Here is a 17,140-nt window from a genome sequence, read left to right on the forward strand (position 1 = left end):
TAAACACCTGATACTAGTCACGTAGGTTAACAGTTAAAAACAACACTTAAATATATAAGCACTAATTGATAATGCATAAACTGACACATTACAAAGAATCATTTGATAATAGTTCATAACGGATCCACTCAGTGATAAATCATCCGTAGACATTTATAGTTAAAAATTAGCCTTGAGGATCACAGACGCACTCAATATATTCACATTCACAAATTATTATAACACCAGTCACCCACCTAATTAAGAATATTGGACGCACGATCCTACCACACCACAAACTGAATATATAAATATTATAAAGATACAAGACCAAGTTTCAAATTCATACGTCCATACTCATAGCTAGTATAGCGCTCCCCACCCCCATTTGTATAACTGTATTTCTGATCCGATATTGGGATAATATCGGCATTGGGGTAGCATTGTGAGTCAAATAGGTCTAGCATTAGTATCACCATACACACTTTTGTCTGATTCTTTGTACTAAGTTAGGTTTTCTTCCAAGTTATTCGGATGAAAATTTTAATCAGGAAATTGTTGTTTCTTTATGTCCTACTCCTTTTCATAAGGAACGTTCTGTTGCACAAATTGGATGTTGTGCATGCTCTTAAATTCTATCTACAGGCGATTAAATTTTTTTTTTTTTTTTTTTTTTTTTTTGCCGGTCAACTGCCCTGTTTCTCTGCTACTTCTCCTTCTCTCGGGTTGAGAAGTAGAATTTGTTTGGCTTAGTTGTCTGCTGGAAAGCAGTCTCCTGAGAGTTTTACAGTTCTTTCCACTAGGGCTGTCTCTGCTTCTTGGGCTTTCAAGAATGAAGCTTCTGGGGAACAGAATTGCAAGGCTTCAATTTGGTCCTCTTTGCATATTTTTTTTTCAAATTTGATATTTTTGCCTCGGCTGAGGCTTCTTTTGGAAGAAGGGTTCTTCAAGTGGTGGTGCCTTCTGTTTAGGTTACCTGTCTTGTCCCTACCTAATCTGTGTACCCTAGCTTGGGTATTGATTCCCAACAGTAATTGATGATGCCGTGGACTCACCATATCTTAGGAAAGAAAACAAAATTTATGCTTACCTGATGATAGATTTCTTTCCGGATAGGGTAAGTCCACGGCCCCGCCCTATATTTTAAGATCGTTTATTTTTTACTGAAACCTCAGGCACCTCTGCACCTTGTGTTGCTTCTTTTTCTCCATTTACCTTCGGTCGAATGACCGGGGGTTGTGGGAAGGGAAGTGATACTGAACCGCTTTGCTGTGCTGCTCTTTGGCACCTCATGCTGGCCAGGAGTGATATTCCCTACAGTAATTGATGATGCCGTGGACTCACCATATCCGGAAAGAAATTTATCAGGTAAGCATACATCTTGTTTTATTGCAAGTCTGCTGGGAAATCTTGTACTTACAAAGCACTTACTGTCCCTTTTTCTTCTACAAGATATGACGAGTCAATGGATTTCATCCTTACTTGTGGGATATTAACCTCCTGCTAACAGGAAGTGGCAAAGAGCACCACAGCAGAGCTGTATATATAGCTCTTCCCTTCCCTCCACCCCCAGTCATTCTCTTTGCCTGTGTTGGTAATAGGAAGAGGTAAAGTGAGGTGTTAAGATTCTTCAATCAAGAAGTGTTTATTTTTAAATAGTTCCAGAGTGTGCTATTTTTCTCAGGGGGAAATTGAGGAAAGACATGCTATTTTCTGCCCTGATGTTAATGATCTTAGCAAACATTATCTAAGATCCATAATGGTTCCCACAACGCAGCTAAAGGTATGTGTGAGAAAATCTTGTGTGGAGACCGGTTTTTGCTACAAGCAACTTTGAGGTATGTGCAGTCTTTTGTTTCTGGGGAGATTGAATCAGAACAGACTGTCATTATCCCCTATATGTGGAAGGTAAGCAGTATGCACTAATGAGAGAATGGTGTAGCTGAAATCCCTGTATTTTATTATGGTATTTGCTAATGTATGTAAAGACCTTTTGGGGCTGGACGTTGGGAGATGCGTTTTTTACTTGAGGCATTGTTATCTTTATTGCTGGGCAAGGACTGCAGGAGTAAGTTTAGCCTGCATATCAAGGGGACACATGGCATGTTATTTTTCTTGTATAACGCGACCCATGCGGGTCTTAGTCAGATTCTGTGACACCCACGATGGGCAGGGCCTAATTTGCGCTCTCAGCCATGCCGTATTCCTCCGGACATAGCAGCAGAGACTGGGGCTCTGAGTGGCCTGATTTGTCTTCCAAACCTATCGTACAGTATTTTCACGATATAGCAAGCTCATCGACTTCATTCCGGGGGCAGGTAGGCGCCACAGCAGAGATGTGGCGTGGTGCAGGGGCCAATATTTATATACATATTAAAATCTTGTTATAATCGTTATTTTCAGCATTTTGCATATATAGGCAAGTGGATGCAATATTAGAGTATTTGGGCACTTAAAAATTTTTTTTTCTGGCTCAAGACGTTTTTGCAGTTTTCAAAAAAAAAAAAAAAAGTTGCGCTTTTAAAATTTTAAAGGCGCAGTACATTTTATTTTTTTTATTTTTTTTTAATTACTTTAATCAGAGATCAATATTTTAACAAGTACGACTGTTAATAGTATTGCTAACCTGTTTAACATGTCTGACACTGAAGAGGAAACTCCTTGCTCTATGTGTTTATATGCCACTGTTTAACCCCCTCTGACTTTTTGCTCCTCGTGTACTGAGAGGGCCTTGCAATGTAAAGCAAATTTTTTTCCTAAGGATGATTCTCAGTCTGAGGAGAATCAGGGTATACCGCTAACTTCTCCCCAAGCATCACAACCTTTAACGTTCATCCACAGCGTCTCATTCATTTACTCTGCAGGATATGGCTGCAGTTATGTCAACTACCCTTATAGAGGTATTATCTAAGTTGCCAGTGTTGCAGGGTAAACGCAGTAGGACAGAGGTCACTTTGAATGCTGAGCCTTCTGATGCGTTGTTAGCCATTTCCGATGTACCCTCACAGGGATCTGAATTGGGGGTCGGGGAACTTTCCGATTCGGGAAGTGCTTTACCTCAGACAGACTCAGACGCCATGTCCTTTAAATTTAAGCTTGAGCACCTCCGTCTGTTACTTAGGGAGGTTTTAGCGACTCTGGATGACTGTGATCCTATTGTGGTCCCACCAGAGAAATTGTGTAAGATGGACAAATACTTAGAGGTACCTACTTACACTGACGTCTTTCCGGTTCCTGAGAGAATCTCAGAGATTATTAAAAGGGAATGGGACAGACCGGGTATCCCGTTTTCACCCTCTCCTAATTTCAAAAAGATGTTTCCTATAGCTGACACTGTTCGGGACTCTTGGCAAACAGTCCCTAAGGTGGAAGGTGCTATATCTACCCTGGCTAAGCGTAGAACTATTCCTATTGAGGACAGCTGTGCTTTCAAAGACCCTATGGATAAGAAATTGGAGGGTCTTCTAAAGAAAATGTTTATTCATCAGGGTTTTCTCTTACAGCCAACGGCCTGCATTGTGCCAGTTACCACTGCGGCTGCCTTCTGGTTCGAGGCCTTGGAAGAGTTCCTCAAAATTGAGACTCCTTTAGAGGAGTTTCTAGACAGAATTAAGGCTCTTAAGCTGGCTAATTCTTTTATTACAGATACCGCCTTTCAGATTGCCAAATTGGCGGCTAAGAATGCCGGATTTGCCATTTTAGAGCGTTATGGTTAAAAGCTTGGTCTGCTGACTTGTCGTCTAAGTCAAAGCTTTTGGCTATTCCTTTCAAGGGAAAGACCCTTTTCTCCTGTTAAGTGTGGTCAGTCCACGGGTCATCATTACTTCTGGGATATTAACTCCTCCCCAACAGGAAGTGCAAGAGGATTCACCCAGCAGAGCTGCTATATAGCTCCTCCCCTCTACGTCACCCCCAGTCATTCTCTTGCACCCAACGAATAGATAGGATGTGTGAGAGGACTGTGGTGATTATACTTAGTTTCATACCTTCAATCAAAAGTTTGATATTTTATAATAGCACCGGAGTGTGTTATTCCTTCTCTGGTAGAATTTGAAGAAGAATCTACCTGAGTTATTTCTATGATTTTAGCCGGAGTAGTTAAGATCATATTGCTGTTTCTCGGCCATCTGAGGAGAGGTAAACTTCAGATCAGGGGACAGCGGGCAGATTAATCTGCAAAGAGGTATGTAGCAGCTTATTATTTTCTGACAATGGAATTGATGAGAAAATTCTGCCATACCGATATAATGTAAACTCAGCCTTAAATGCAGTAGCAGCAACTGGTATCAGGCTGTCATGTATGTATATTTTACACTTCAGTATTCTGGGGAATGGCACTTCACTGGAATTATACTGTATGCATAAGACTTTAGCCTAATTTGCAGGGACTAGCAACAGGCTTTTTAATAACACTTAATTTATTTAATGTTAAACGTTTTTTGCTGGCATGTAAAATCGTTTAATTTTCTGAGGTACTGGGTGAAAAAATGTTTTGGGCACTATTTTTTTCCACTTGGCAGTCGTTTTATTTAATTTATGACAGTTTACTGATCTCTCTCACTGTTGTGTGTGAGGGGGAGGGGCCTTTTTTGGCGCTTTTGCTACGCATCAAAAAATTCAGTCAGAAGTTTGTCTTCCCTGCATGATCCGGTTCATCTCTACAGAACTCAGGGGTCTTCAAAACTTGTTTTGAGGGAGGTAATCACTCACAGCAGAGCTGTGAGATTGTAGTTGACTGTGATAAACGTTTATTTCTGTATTTTTTTTCTGCTATCAGGGTTAGTTATCCTTTGCTAATGGGAGCAATCCTTTGCTAAAATTGTGTTTTTTACAAAGATTTGATGCTATAACTTTTCAGTTTATTAATTTTCAACTGTCATAACTTTTTCTGTGCTTCTTATAGGCACAGTACGTTTTCATATTATAGTAAATTACTTGAAAAGTATTTCCAAGTTGCTAGTTTATTTGCTAGTGTGTTAAACATGTCTTATTCAGAGGAAGATATCTGTGCTATATGTGCTAAAGCCAAAGTGGAGCCCAATAGAAATTTATGTACTAACTGCATTGATGCTACTTTAAATAAAAGTCAATCTGTACAAATTGAACATATTTCACCAAACGAGGGGAGAGTTATGCCGACTAACTCGCCTCACGTGTCAGTACCTGCATTTCCCGCTCGGGAGGTGCGTGATATTGTAGCGCCGAGTACATCTGGGCGGCCATTACAAATCACATTACAGGATATGGCTACTGTTATGACTGAAGTTTTGGCTAAATTACCAGAACTAAGAGGTAAGCGTGATCACTCTGGGGTGAGAACAGAGTGCGCTGATAATATTAGGGCCATGTCAGACACTGCGTCACAATTTGCAGAACATGAGGACGGAGAGCTTCATTCTGCGGGTGACGGTTCTGATCCAAACAAACTGGATTCAGATATTTCAAATTTAAGCTGGAAAACCTCCGTGTATTACTAGGGGAGGTGTTAGCGGCTCTGAATGATTGTAACACAGTTGCAATACCAGAGAAAATGTGTAGGTTGGATAAATATTTTGCGGTACCGTCAAGTACTGACGTTTTTCCTATACCTAAGAGACTTACTGAAATTGTTACTAAGGAGTGGGATAGACCCGGTGTGCCGTTCTCACCCCCTCCGATATTTAGAAAGATGTTTCCAATAGATGCCACCACACGGGACTTATGGCAAACGGTCCCTAAGGTGGAGGGAGCAGTTTCTACCTTAGCTAAGCGTACCACTATCCCGGTGGAGGATAGCTGTGCCTTTTCAGACCCAATGGATAAAAAGTTAGAGGGTTACCTTAAGAAAATGTTTGTTCAACAAGGTTTTATATTGCAACCTCTTGCATGCATTGCGCCTGTCACGGCTGCAGCAGCATTTTGGTTTGAGTCTCTGGAAGAGACACTTGAATCAGCTCCATTAGATGAGATTGCACACAAGCTTAAAGCCCTTAAGTTAGCTAACTCATTTATTTCGGATGCCGTAGTACATTTAACTAAACTTACGGCTAAGAATTCCGGATTCGCCATTCAGGCGCGCAGAGCACTGTGGCTAAAATCCTGGTCAGCTGACGTTACTTCTAAATCTAAATTGCTTAATATACCTTTCAAAGGGCAGACCTTATTCGGGCCCGGGTTGAAAGAAATTATCGCTGACATTACAGGAGGTAAAGGCCATGCCCTGCCTCAAGACAGAGCCAAACCTAAGGCTAGACAGTCTAATTTTCGTTCCTTTCGTAATTTCAAAGCAGGAGCAGCATCAACTTCCTCTGCACCAAAACAGGAAGGAGCTGTTGCTCGCTACAGACAAGGCTGGAGACCTAACCAGTCCTGGAACAAGGGCAAGCAGGCCAGGAAACCTGCTGCTGCCCCTAAGACAGCATGAATTGAGGGTCCCCGATCCGGGAACGGATCTAGTGGGGGGCAGACTTTCTCTCTTCGCCCAGGCTTGGGCAAGAGATGTCCAGGATCCCTGGGCGTTAGAGATCATATCTCAGGGATACCTTCTGGACTTCAAATCCTCTCCCCCAAGAGGGAGATTTCATCTGTCAAGGTTGTCAACAAACCAAATAAAGAAAGAGGCGTTTCTACGCTGCGTACAAGATCTTTTATTAATGGGAGTGATCCATCCGGTTCCGCGGTCGGAACAAGGACAAGGGTTTTACTCAAATCTGTTTGTGGTTCCCAAAAAAGAGGGAACTTTCAGGCCAATCTTGGATTTAAAGATCCTAAACAAATTCCTAAGAGTTCCATCGTTCAAAATTGAAACTATTCGGACAATTTTACCCATGATCCAAAAGGGTCAGTACATGACCACAGTGGATTTAAAGGATGCTTACCTTCACATACCGATTCACAAAGATAATTACCGGTATCTAAGGTTTGCCTTTCTAGACAGGCATTACCAGTTTGTAGCTCTTCCATTCGGATTGGCTACGGCTCCAAGAATCTTCACAAAGGTTCTGGGTGCTCTTCTGGCGGTACTAAGACCGCGAGGAATTTCGGTAGCTCCGTACCTAGACGACATTCTGATACAAGCTTCAAGCTTTCAAACTGCCAAGTCTCATACAGAGTTAGTTCTGGCATTTCTAAGGTCGCGTGGATGGAAGGTGAACGAAAAGAAGAGTTCTCTCTTTCCACTCACAAGAGTTCCCTTCTTGGGGACTCTTATAGATTCTGTAGAAATGAAGATTTACCTGACAGAAGACAGGTTAACAAAGCTTCAAAATGCATGCCGTGTCCTTCATTCCATTCATCAGCCACATCTGTCCAGGGGGATGCCATTCAGCAGGCCGGACTGGACAATTGTAACAGACGCCAGCCTACTAGGTTGGGGCGCTGTCTGGAATTCTCTGAAGGCTCAGGGACAATGGAATCAGGAGGAGAGTCTCCTGCCAATAAACATTCTGGAATTGAGAGCAGTTCTCAATGCCCTTCTGGCTTGGCCCCAGTTAACAACTCGGGGGTTCATCAGGTTTCAGTCGGACAACATCACGACTGTAGCTTACATCAACCATCAGGGAGGGACAAGAAGCTCCCTAGCAATGATGGAAGTATCAAAGATAATTCGCTGGGCAGAGTCTCACTCTTGCCACCTGTCAGAAATCCACATCCCGGGAGTGGAGAACTGGGAGGCGGATTTCTTAAGTCGTCAGACTTTTCATCCGGGGGAGTGGGAACTTCATCCGGAGGTCTTTGCCCAAATACTTCGACGTTGGGGCAAACCAGAGAGAGATCTCATGGCGTCTCGACAGAACGCCAAGCTTCCTCGTTACGGGTCCAGATCCAGGGATCCGGGAGCGGTTCTGATAGATGCTTTGACAGCACCTTGGACCTTCGGGATGGCTTATGTGTTTCCACCCTTCCCGATGCTTCCTCGATTGATTGCCAGAATCAAACAGGAGAGAGCATCAGTGATTCTAATAGCGCCTGCATGGCCACGCAGGACTTGGTATGCAGATCTAGTGGACATGTCATCCTGTCCACCTTGGTCTCTACCTCTGAAACAGGACCTTCTGATCCAGGGTCCCTTCAAACATCAAAATCTAATTTCTCTGAAGCTGACTGCTTGGAAATTGAACGCTTGATTTTATCAAAACGTGTTTTTTCTGAGTCAGTTATTGATACCTTTAATACAGGCTAGGAAGCCTGTTACCAGAAAGATTTACCATAAGATATGGCGCAAATACTTATATTGGTGCGAATCCAAGAGTTACTCATGGAGTAAGGTTAGGATTCCGAGGATATTGTCTTTTCTACAAGAAGGTTTAGAAAAGGGTTTATCCGCTAGTTCCTTAAAGGGACAGATTTCAGCTCTGTCCATTCTTTTACACAAACGTCTGTCAGAAGTTCCGGACGTTCAAGCTTTTTGTCAGGCTTTAGCTAGGATCAAGCCTGTGTTTAAAACTGTTGCTCCACCATGGAGTTTGAACTTAGTTCTTAATGTTTTACAGGGTGTTCCGTTTGAACCCCTTCATTCCATTGATATCAAGCTGTTATCTTGGAAAGTTCTGTTTTTAATGGCGATTTCCTCGGCTCGAAGAGTCTCTGAGTTATCTGCCTTACATTGTGATTCTCCTTATCTGATTTTTCATTCAGACAAGGTAGTTCTGCGTACTAAACCTGGGTTCCTACCTAAGGTGGTCACTAACAGGAATATCAATCAAGAGATTGTGGTTCCATCTTTGTGTCCTAATCCTTCTTCGAAGAAGGAACGTCTGCTACACAATCTAGATGTAGTCCGTGCCCTGAAATTTTATCTACAGGCAACTAAGGATTTTCGACAAACGTCTTCCCTGTGTGTCGTTTATTCTGGTCAGAGGAGAGGTCAAAAAGCTTCGGCTACCTCTCTCTCTCTTTTTGGCTTCGTAGCATAATACGGTTAGCCTATGAGACTGCTGGACAGCAGCCTCCTGAAAGAATTACAGCACATTCTACTAGAGCTGTGGCTGCCACTTGGGCCTTTAAGAATGAGGCTTCTGTTGAACAGATTTGCAAGGCTGCAACTTGGTCTTCTCTTCATACTTTTTTTCAAAATTTTACAAATTTGACACTTTTGCTTCTTCGGAGGCTGTTTTTGGGAGAAAGGTTCTTCAGGCAGTGGTTCCTTCCGTATAAAGAGCCTGCCTGTCCCTCCCGTCATCCGTGTACTTTAGCTTTGGTATTGGTATCCCAGAAGTAATGATGACCTGTGGACTGACCACACTTAACAGGAGTAAACAAAATTTATGCTTACCTGAAATTCCTTTCTCCTGTAGTGTGGTCAGTCCACGGCCCGCCCTGTTTTTTATGGCAGGTAAAAAATTTTTGAATTATTCTCCAGTCACCACTACACCCTTTGGCTTCTCCTTTCTCGTTGGTCCTTGGTCGAATGACTGGAGGTGACGTAGAGGGGAGGAGCTATATAGCAGCTCTGCTGGGTGAATCCTCTTGCACTTCCTGTTGGGGAGGAGTTAATATCCCAGAAGTAATGATGACCCGTGGACTGACCACACTACAGGAGAAAGGAATTTATCAGGTAAGCATAAATTTTGTTTTTGGGCCTGACTTGAAAGAAATAATTTCTGACATTACGGGAGGTAAGGGTCATCTTCTACCTCAGGATAAAACAACTAAACTGAGGAGTAAGCAGAATAATTTTCGCTCCTTTCGGAACTTTAGAGGAGTCCCCTCCTCTTACTCCGCCAAGCAGGATGGGAGTTTTGCTCAGGCCAAATCTGTCTGGAGACCCAACCAGTCTTGGAAGGGTAAACAATCCGAGAAGCCTGCTGCTGCTACCAAGACAGCATGAAGGGGCGGCCCCCGATCAGGAACCGGATCTAGTAGGGGGCAGACTCTTTCTTCGCCCAGGCTTGGGTAACAGATGTTCAGGATCCTTGGACACTGGAGATCATGTCACAAGGGTATCAGCTGGAGTTCAAAAGTTCTCTCACAAGGGGGAGATTCCTTTCACGTTTGTCTGCAGACCAGACAAAAAGAGAGGTGTTCTTACGCTGTGTAAAAGACCTCTCTACTATGGGAGTAATTCGTCCCGTTCCAAGGTTAGAACAGGGACGGGGGTTTTACTCAAATCTTTTTGTGGTTCCCAAAAAAGATGGAACGTTTAGAGCCATTTTAGATCTCAAGAGTCTAAACAAGTTTCTGAGTCCCATCCTTCAAAATGGAGACTATTCGAACATTTCTGCCATTGATCCAGGAGGGTCAATTCATGACTACTGTGGACTTAAAGGATGCATATTCCTATCCACAAGGATCATCCGTTCCTAAGGTTTGCCTTCCTGGACAAACCTTTTCAGTTCGTGGCTCTTCCCTTCGGGTTGGCCACAGCACCCAGGATCTTCACAAAGGTTTTAGGGTCCTTCTTGGCGGTTCTCAGGCCGCTGGGTATTGCAGTAGCGCCTTATCTAGACAATATTCTGATCCAGGCGCCGAGACATGGTTCTGTCCTTTCTGAGGACTCCCAGGTGGAAGGTGAATCTAGAAATGAGTTAATTGATTCCACAGACCAAGGTTCCCTTCTTGGGAACACTAAGATTCTATATCCATGAAAATTTTCTTGACAGAGGTCAGAAAGTTATAGATTCTGAATACATGCCGAGCCCTTCAGTCCAATTCTCAACTATCAGTGGCCCAGTGCATGGAGGTAATTGGATTGATGGTGGAGGCAATGGACATCATTCCGTTTGCTCGTTTTCATCTCAGGCCACTACAGCTGAACATGCTCAGACAGTGGAATTGAGATTATACAAACTTGTCTCCTCAGATAAATCTGGATCAAGAGACTCTATTCTTTGGTGGTTGTCTCAGGATCATCTGTCCCAGGGGACGTGCTTTCGCAGGCCCTCTTGGGTGATAGTGACAACGGACGCCAGCCTTCTAGGTTGAAGTGGAGTCTGGAATTCCCTGAAGGCTCAGGGTGTGTGGACTCGGTCGGAGGCACTTCTTCCAATCAATATTCTGGAATTGAGAGCAATATTCAATGCGCTTCAAGCGTGGCCTCAGTTGGTTTTGGCCAAATTCATTCGCTTTCAGTCGGACATCACGACTGTGGCTTACATCAATCATCAGGGGGGGAACGAGGAGTTCCTTAGCGATTACAGAGGTATCCAAGATAATTCGGTGGGCGGAGGCTCACTCTTTTGTTATCTGTCAGCAATCTACATCCCAGGAGTAGACAACTGGGAAGCAGACTTTTTTAGCAGACAGGCGTTTCATCCGGGGGAGTGGGAACTCCGGAGGTCTTTGCCACTCTGATCCTCAGATGGGGCAGACCAGAGTTGGATCTGATGGCGTCTCGTCAGAATGCCAAGCTTCCAAGATACGGATCCAGGTCAAGGGATCCTCAGGCCGAACTGATAGATGCCTTGGTCGTTCAGCCTAGCTTATGTGTTTCCACCGTTTGCTCTCCTGCCTCGGGTGATTGCTCGGGTCAAGCAGGAGAGGGCTTCAGTAATTCTAATCGCGCCTGCGTGGCCTGGCAGGACTTGGTATGCCTATCTAGTGGACATGTCCTCTCTTCCGTCATGGAAGCTTCAATTGAGGCAGGACCTTCTTATTCAGGGACCCTTCCATCACCCAAATCTAGTTTCTCTGCAACTGATTGCTTGGAGATTGAACGCTTGATTCTATCCAAGCAGGGGTTCTCTGATTCGGTCATTGATACTTTGATTCAGGCACGAAAGCCTGTCACTGGAAAGATCTATCATAAGATATGGTGTAAATATCTTTTTTTGGTGTGAATCCAAAGGTTACTCATGGTGTAGAATTAAGATTCCCAGAATTCTGTCTTTTCTCCAAGAAGGGTTGGAGAAAGGGTTATAAGCGAGTTCTTTAAAAGGACAAATTTCTGCTACACAAACGTTTGGCAGATGTTCCAGACGTTCAGTCTTTTTGTCAGGCTCTGATGAGAATTAAGCCTGTGTTTAGACCACTTGCTTTGTCTTGGAGTTTGAATTTAGTTCTTAGTGTTCTTCGAGGGGTTCCGTTTGAACCCATGCATTCCATAGATATTGGGTTATTATCTTGGAAAGTTTAGTTTTTAGTTGCTATTTTTTTCTGCTCGTAGAGTTTCTGAGCTTTCAGCGTTACAATGTAATTCACCTTATCTTATTTTTCTTTATGATAAGGTGGTTTTACGTACTAAACCTGGTTTTCTGCCTAAGGTTGTTTCTAATACAAATATTAATCAGGAAATTGTTGTTCCTTCATTATGTTCTAACCCTTCTTCTAAGAAGGAGCATATATTGCATAACTTGGACGTGCTCTGATGTTTTACTTGCAGGTGACTAAGGATTTCCGTCAATCGTCTTCATTATTCATTGTTTTTTCTGGAAAGCGTAGGGGTCAGAAAGCTACGACTTCCTCTTTCTTTTTGGCTGAAGAGTATCATCCGTCTGGCGTATGAGACTGCTGGACAGCAGCCTCCTGAAAGAATTACGGCTCATTCTACTAGGGCTGTGGCTTCCTCATGGGCATTTTAAAACAATGCTTCTGTTGAACAGATTTGCAAGGCTGCGACTTGGTTGTCTCTTCACACTTTTTCCAAATTTTCTAAATTTTATACTTTTTTGCTTCTTCTGAGGCTGGTTTTGGGAGAAAGGTTCTTCAAGCAGTGGTGCCTTCCATTTAGGTTCCTGTCTTGTCCCTCCCTTTCATCTGTGTCCTGTAGCTTTGGTATTGTATCCCACAAGTAAGGATGAAATCCGTGGACTCGTCATATCTTGTAGAAAAAAAGGAAATGTATGCTTACCTGATAAATTTATTTCTTCTACGATATGACTAGTCCACGGCCCACACTGTCATTTTTAAGACAGGTATATATTTTTGTTGAACTTCAGTCACCTCTGCACCTTGGCTTTTCCTTTCTCTTCCTAACTTTGGTCGAATGACTGGAGATGGAGGGAAGGGAGGATCTATATATACAGCTCTTCTGTGGTGCTCTTTGCCACTTCCTGTTAGCAGCAGGTTAATATCCCACAAGTAAGGATGAAATCTGTGGACTCGTCATATCGTAGAAGAAATAAATTTATCAGGTAAGCGTAAATTTCCTTTTTTTTTTTTTTTTTTTTTTAAATGGTTCTATAAAACTTTTTGCACACAGCCAGTGGGGTAAAAGGTTTAACATCTTTAAGATTAAAATTTTACATTTTGTTTTAGGCTCCAAGAGCTAAAATGAATCAGCAGCGTTCTAGGAGGTTTAGAGCATCAAAGGAAGGTGTGGAATTGACAGAAGAGAAAAGTCGTGTACGTGCTGAAGTGCTCTCCAAAGGTAAAAAGTGATTTTATAATACGGACTTTGCTGGAAAAGTATTACTCTAGCTTACAAGTTGGACCCAAATTTCTGGTCCTGACAAAGCTGCTAGTGTTCACTCAGTGTGAAAGGCATAATTTCTTATTTGTCGGGGTTAGTTTCTCACTAGCCCTTCACTAGTGGAAATTCCCAGGTCGACTTCTGCTGTTGTAGAAGTGAAGGTTAGTCTACAAAAGCTTGATCATAAACCTCTTCTAGTGTAGTGGTGATTGTTGCGGTGTTGGTGGTTGTTTATAGCGCTGCACAATTCAGTAGAAATAGGGGAAGACTATGAAAAACATTTTGTTATAAGATACAAATTCATATCAAACCAGTACAAGATGAGGAGGGCCCTTTTCTGAAGAGCTTATAGTCTATCAGTGTAACCAATAAGTACTGAAATACAATGAGGGCGCAACAAGTTAACAAGACTGGTGTTTTGAAATGGCATTCTGCTCTGCATTAATTTTCTAACTGTCCAATTATAGTAAACAGTTTTAGTGCATTATTGTGCAGACGCTCCATACATCTGAAAATGCAAATTAAAAGGGACATAAGTCAAAATACACTTTATGATTCTGAAAAAGCATGCAGTTTTAAGAATTAACTTCCATTATCAAATTTGCACAATCCTTGTTATATTCCCACTTTCTGAGGAACAAGATCCTACTGAGCATATGCAAAAGCTCACAGGGTATATGTATACTCGGCTGATGTCTGTCACATAATACAGGGGGTGGGACAATGGGAGAAAAAATAAATTAGTCAGAAAAAAAATCTACTGCTTACTTTAACTTCAGATTAGGTGTTAAAGCATTATCTTTCTATGATGCACTTGTTAATTACACAATTCTACTGGATTGAGTGGTCCTTTAATATAATTTACAATATTTTGAAAGTGGTCTTGTAATGGTCTTAAAGGGCCAGTAAACCTAGAAAATTTTATATAATTCTGCACATAGTGCAGAATTATATAACATTATATTAGTGCTAGCTTTATATAACATAATATTAACTGTGAATTTTTATTTAAAAAAAAAATGGGTTTTTCAGACCCGCCCTCTGTGCTCTACTGAACGTGTATTTTTTCCCTCTGAGCGCATCTGGGCAGCTGTCTAGTCACAGCCTGGCATGACCGCACCATTTCACTCAATGTAGCTCGCTCCCGCTGTCAGACAGAGCAGGAGCGAGCTACATTGAGTGTAATGGTGCGGTCGTGCCGGGCTGTGACTAGACAGCTACCCAGATGCGCTCAGAGGGAAAAGCAGACACGTTCAGTAGAGCACAGAGGGCGGGTCTGAAACCCCCTTTTTTAAAATTTTTTTTTTTTTTTTAAATTTCACATGCAATATTATGTGCAGAATTATAAAACATTATTTTTTAGGTTTACTGGCCCTTTAATTGTAAAAATCCCTTTTTAAAAAGTGTTTATAATGATATTGATTTTTTTTTTTTTTTTTCCACTCTTCAGGTGGATATCTACCCCCTGATGAAGTGAAGGAAAGATTTGATAGTAACTGCATTACACCGGTAAGTGTTGTGAAATACTATTAATTTCTTTCGTAAAATTTAGATAGTCCACAGTCCTCTAACATATGGGATATATTTCCTGCCACTAGGAGGTCAAGAACCCATACCAGAGCTTTAAAATCCCTCCCACCTCATCTTATTTTTGTTCTTGGGGTCATAGGAGATGGTTGAGAATAGAGGTTTTTCTAGCTGCTTGCTTATGGGTTAAAGATTGGAAGCTCAGACCTTTGTGAGACCCAGAGGCCTTGGAGTATTGTTTACAAAGAAACAGACAATACTCTTCACAGCAGCTGAATGATACTGGGACACAGGAATACCCTGTTATGTCCACAGCATTTCCCTAACGGGACTTAAGCCATAACTACCCTCAGTCATCAGTGGTACTTGTCCCAATCCTCCCCCTGAGGGACTCTGGTATTTCCTACTGCAATCCTCTGCGGTACTAGATACATGCACTGGATGGGCTCTTTACTGTATACTAATGCATTTACATGCCTGGTAAGGTAAGTGACTTCACACAGCACACAAACAGGGAAGCCTCTGACCCTTAGCAGCCCACTGGCAACTCTGGGGGTGCTTATGGGGGCACTTAATATTTAGGTCTATCACCCTTTAAGAAGAACGGCATTTGCTTAGTGCAATATGCGGTTTTATAGAGGAGGCTCCGGTTAGGCTGGGGGCCAATGTTTTTTTGACATCTCTAAGGGGTTAATTATGCTTTGTGTACTATTTTTTTATTTTTAAAGGAACCAAAAGTATTTATTAGGTGGAGAATTTCAATCTCCCTGGCCTCATCCAGCCCTAGAGATTGACTGCTCCTGCCCACATGATTGGCTGTGGGCGGTGTTGCACAAGAGTGCAAAATAGCGCTCTTGTTCAATGCTGAATTCTGCCAATGGAATTCAGCCTGCGAGAGGCAGGCTGCGGCGGAAAGGGGTGCATATGTGCGCCCCTGTCCGCTATGGCTTGATAAATCAAGCCCTAAGTATATGCTGTCTGCTTTTTTCTGGACATGGATTTACAGGTATCTAATATGTTCCTGTTGGTCTATATGTGCAGCTACATGCCAGTCTAAATATGTGCATATGCTTAAGTAGGTACATGTATACTACATCTGATGCTTATGTCGTATACATAAGTTGATCAAATCTCTACGTATTTTTTTTTTTTCTGTATATATTTAGATCCATCAGGATTGATTCTCTTGAAGTACAGAGTCCTCCTTATTGACCAGCGGTCATCTCATGTTGGCAAAGATTCTTCAGAGGGGGCAGCCTTTATAAAAGGATTTGGAGCATATGGGAATGATTAATCCCAGTACTTGTTACCTCAGGGTCAAGAGTTTTTACCCTTATCTGTTCATTGTCCAAAGGGATCTACAGTCCTGTCCTGCATTTTAATATCCTTAAACATGTTGGTCAGGGTTTCCACTTGTGTAATTGGAACAGTCAGTCAGTCTTGTGCAGATGGGCACCAGTCTCTGGTTGGGGGGGTCTGGGTTTTTCGAAGAGTTTGGTTTCCTCTAAAGCACTGGTTTTTAAACCTGCCCTCATGCCTAGACCGTTGTGGAGGCCTGAGGACAGGTTTAAAAACCAGTGCTCTAGAGGCAAGGTTACCAATCTACATTCTGGAACTTTGAGCGATCTTCAGGCTCTTAGCCCTGGCCCCTATTGAAGGAGGAAAAGTTTTTTTCCAGTCGGACAACTTCTTGGCGTGACCTACATAATTCATCAAGGGGAATATCTGTAGTCCACTGGCCATGCAGGAAGTGTCAAATTTTTAGAGGACTCTTGGCTCCCTATTCACATACCAGGTGTGAACAGGGAGGTGGAGCATCTCTTTGCTCAGTTGGGCCATCCAAAAAGTGGTCTCTATTAGGACATTTTCGATTACTGAGATCTAAATGGGCTTGCAGGACATAGATCTGATGACCTCATTTAAATCACATGCTTCAAACTATTGTGAGCATAGATCCAAAGGCTCTCCTAATAGACACTTGGTGTGTTAATGGGACTTTCATTTAGCATACCTGTTTCCAAGAATCATACTTGAACCATCCATGTCCGTAATATTGCTTCCTGCAGCCTGACTCCGCAGGACTTGGTATGCAGATACAGTGCAATTTTCTTGCTCTCCATGGTTTCTTCCCTTGAGACGTCTTGTTGTCTCAAGGGTCGTTTTTTTTTTTTGTCAGGATCTCTACATTTTAATAGCGTGGAGCTTGAACCCCTAGTTTTGAGACAGGTTTTTCAGATTTGGTTATTGAATCTTTGGTGCAGGCCAGAAAGCCTGTAACGCAAAGGATTTATCACTAGATTTGGAAGT

General features: G+C 42.5%; 1 protein-coding gene across 1 annotated transcript in view; it reads left to right on the forward strand.

The window, feature by feature from the left end:
• Positions 1–17,140, forward strand: part of XRN2 (5'-3' exoribonuclease 2) — a 211,765-nt gene that overhangs the window by 43,409 nt on the left and 151,216 nt on the right. The window contains exons 4-5 of the mRNA XM_053712013.1: positions 13,153–13,264; positions 14,757–14,815. Of these exons, the coding sequence (XP_053567988.1) occupies positions 13,153–13,264; positions 14,757–14,815 (171 nt within the window). The remainder of the gene's footprint in view (positions 1–13,152; positions 13,265–14,756; positions 14,816–17,140) is intronic.

The sequence above is a fragment of the Bombina bombina genome, chromosome 4 (genome assembly GCF_027579735.1).
Source record: "Bombina bombina isolate aBomBom1 chromosome 4, aBomBom1.pri, whole genome shotgun sequence".
NCBI lineage: Eukaryota > Metazoa > Chordata > Amphibia > Anura > Bombinatoridae > Bombina > Bombina bombina.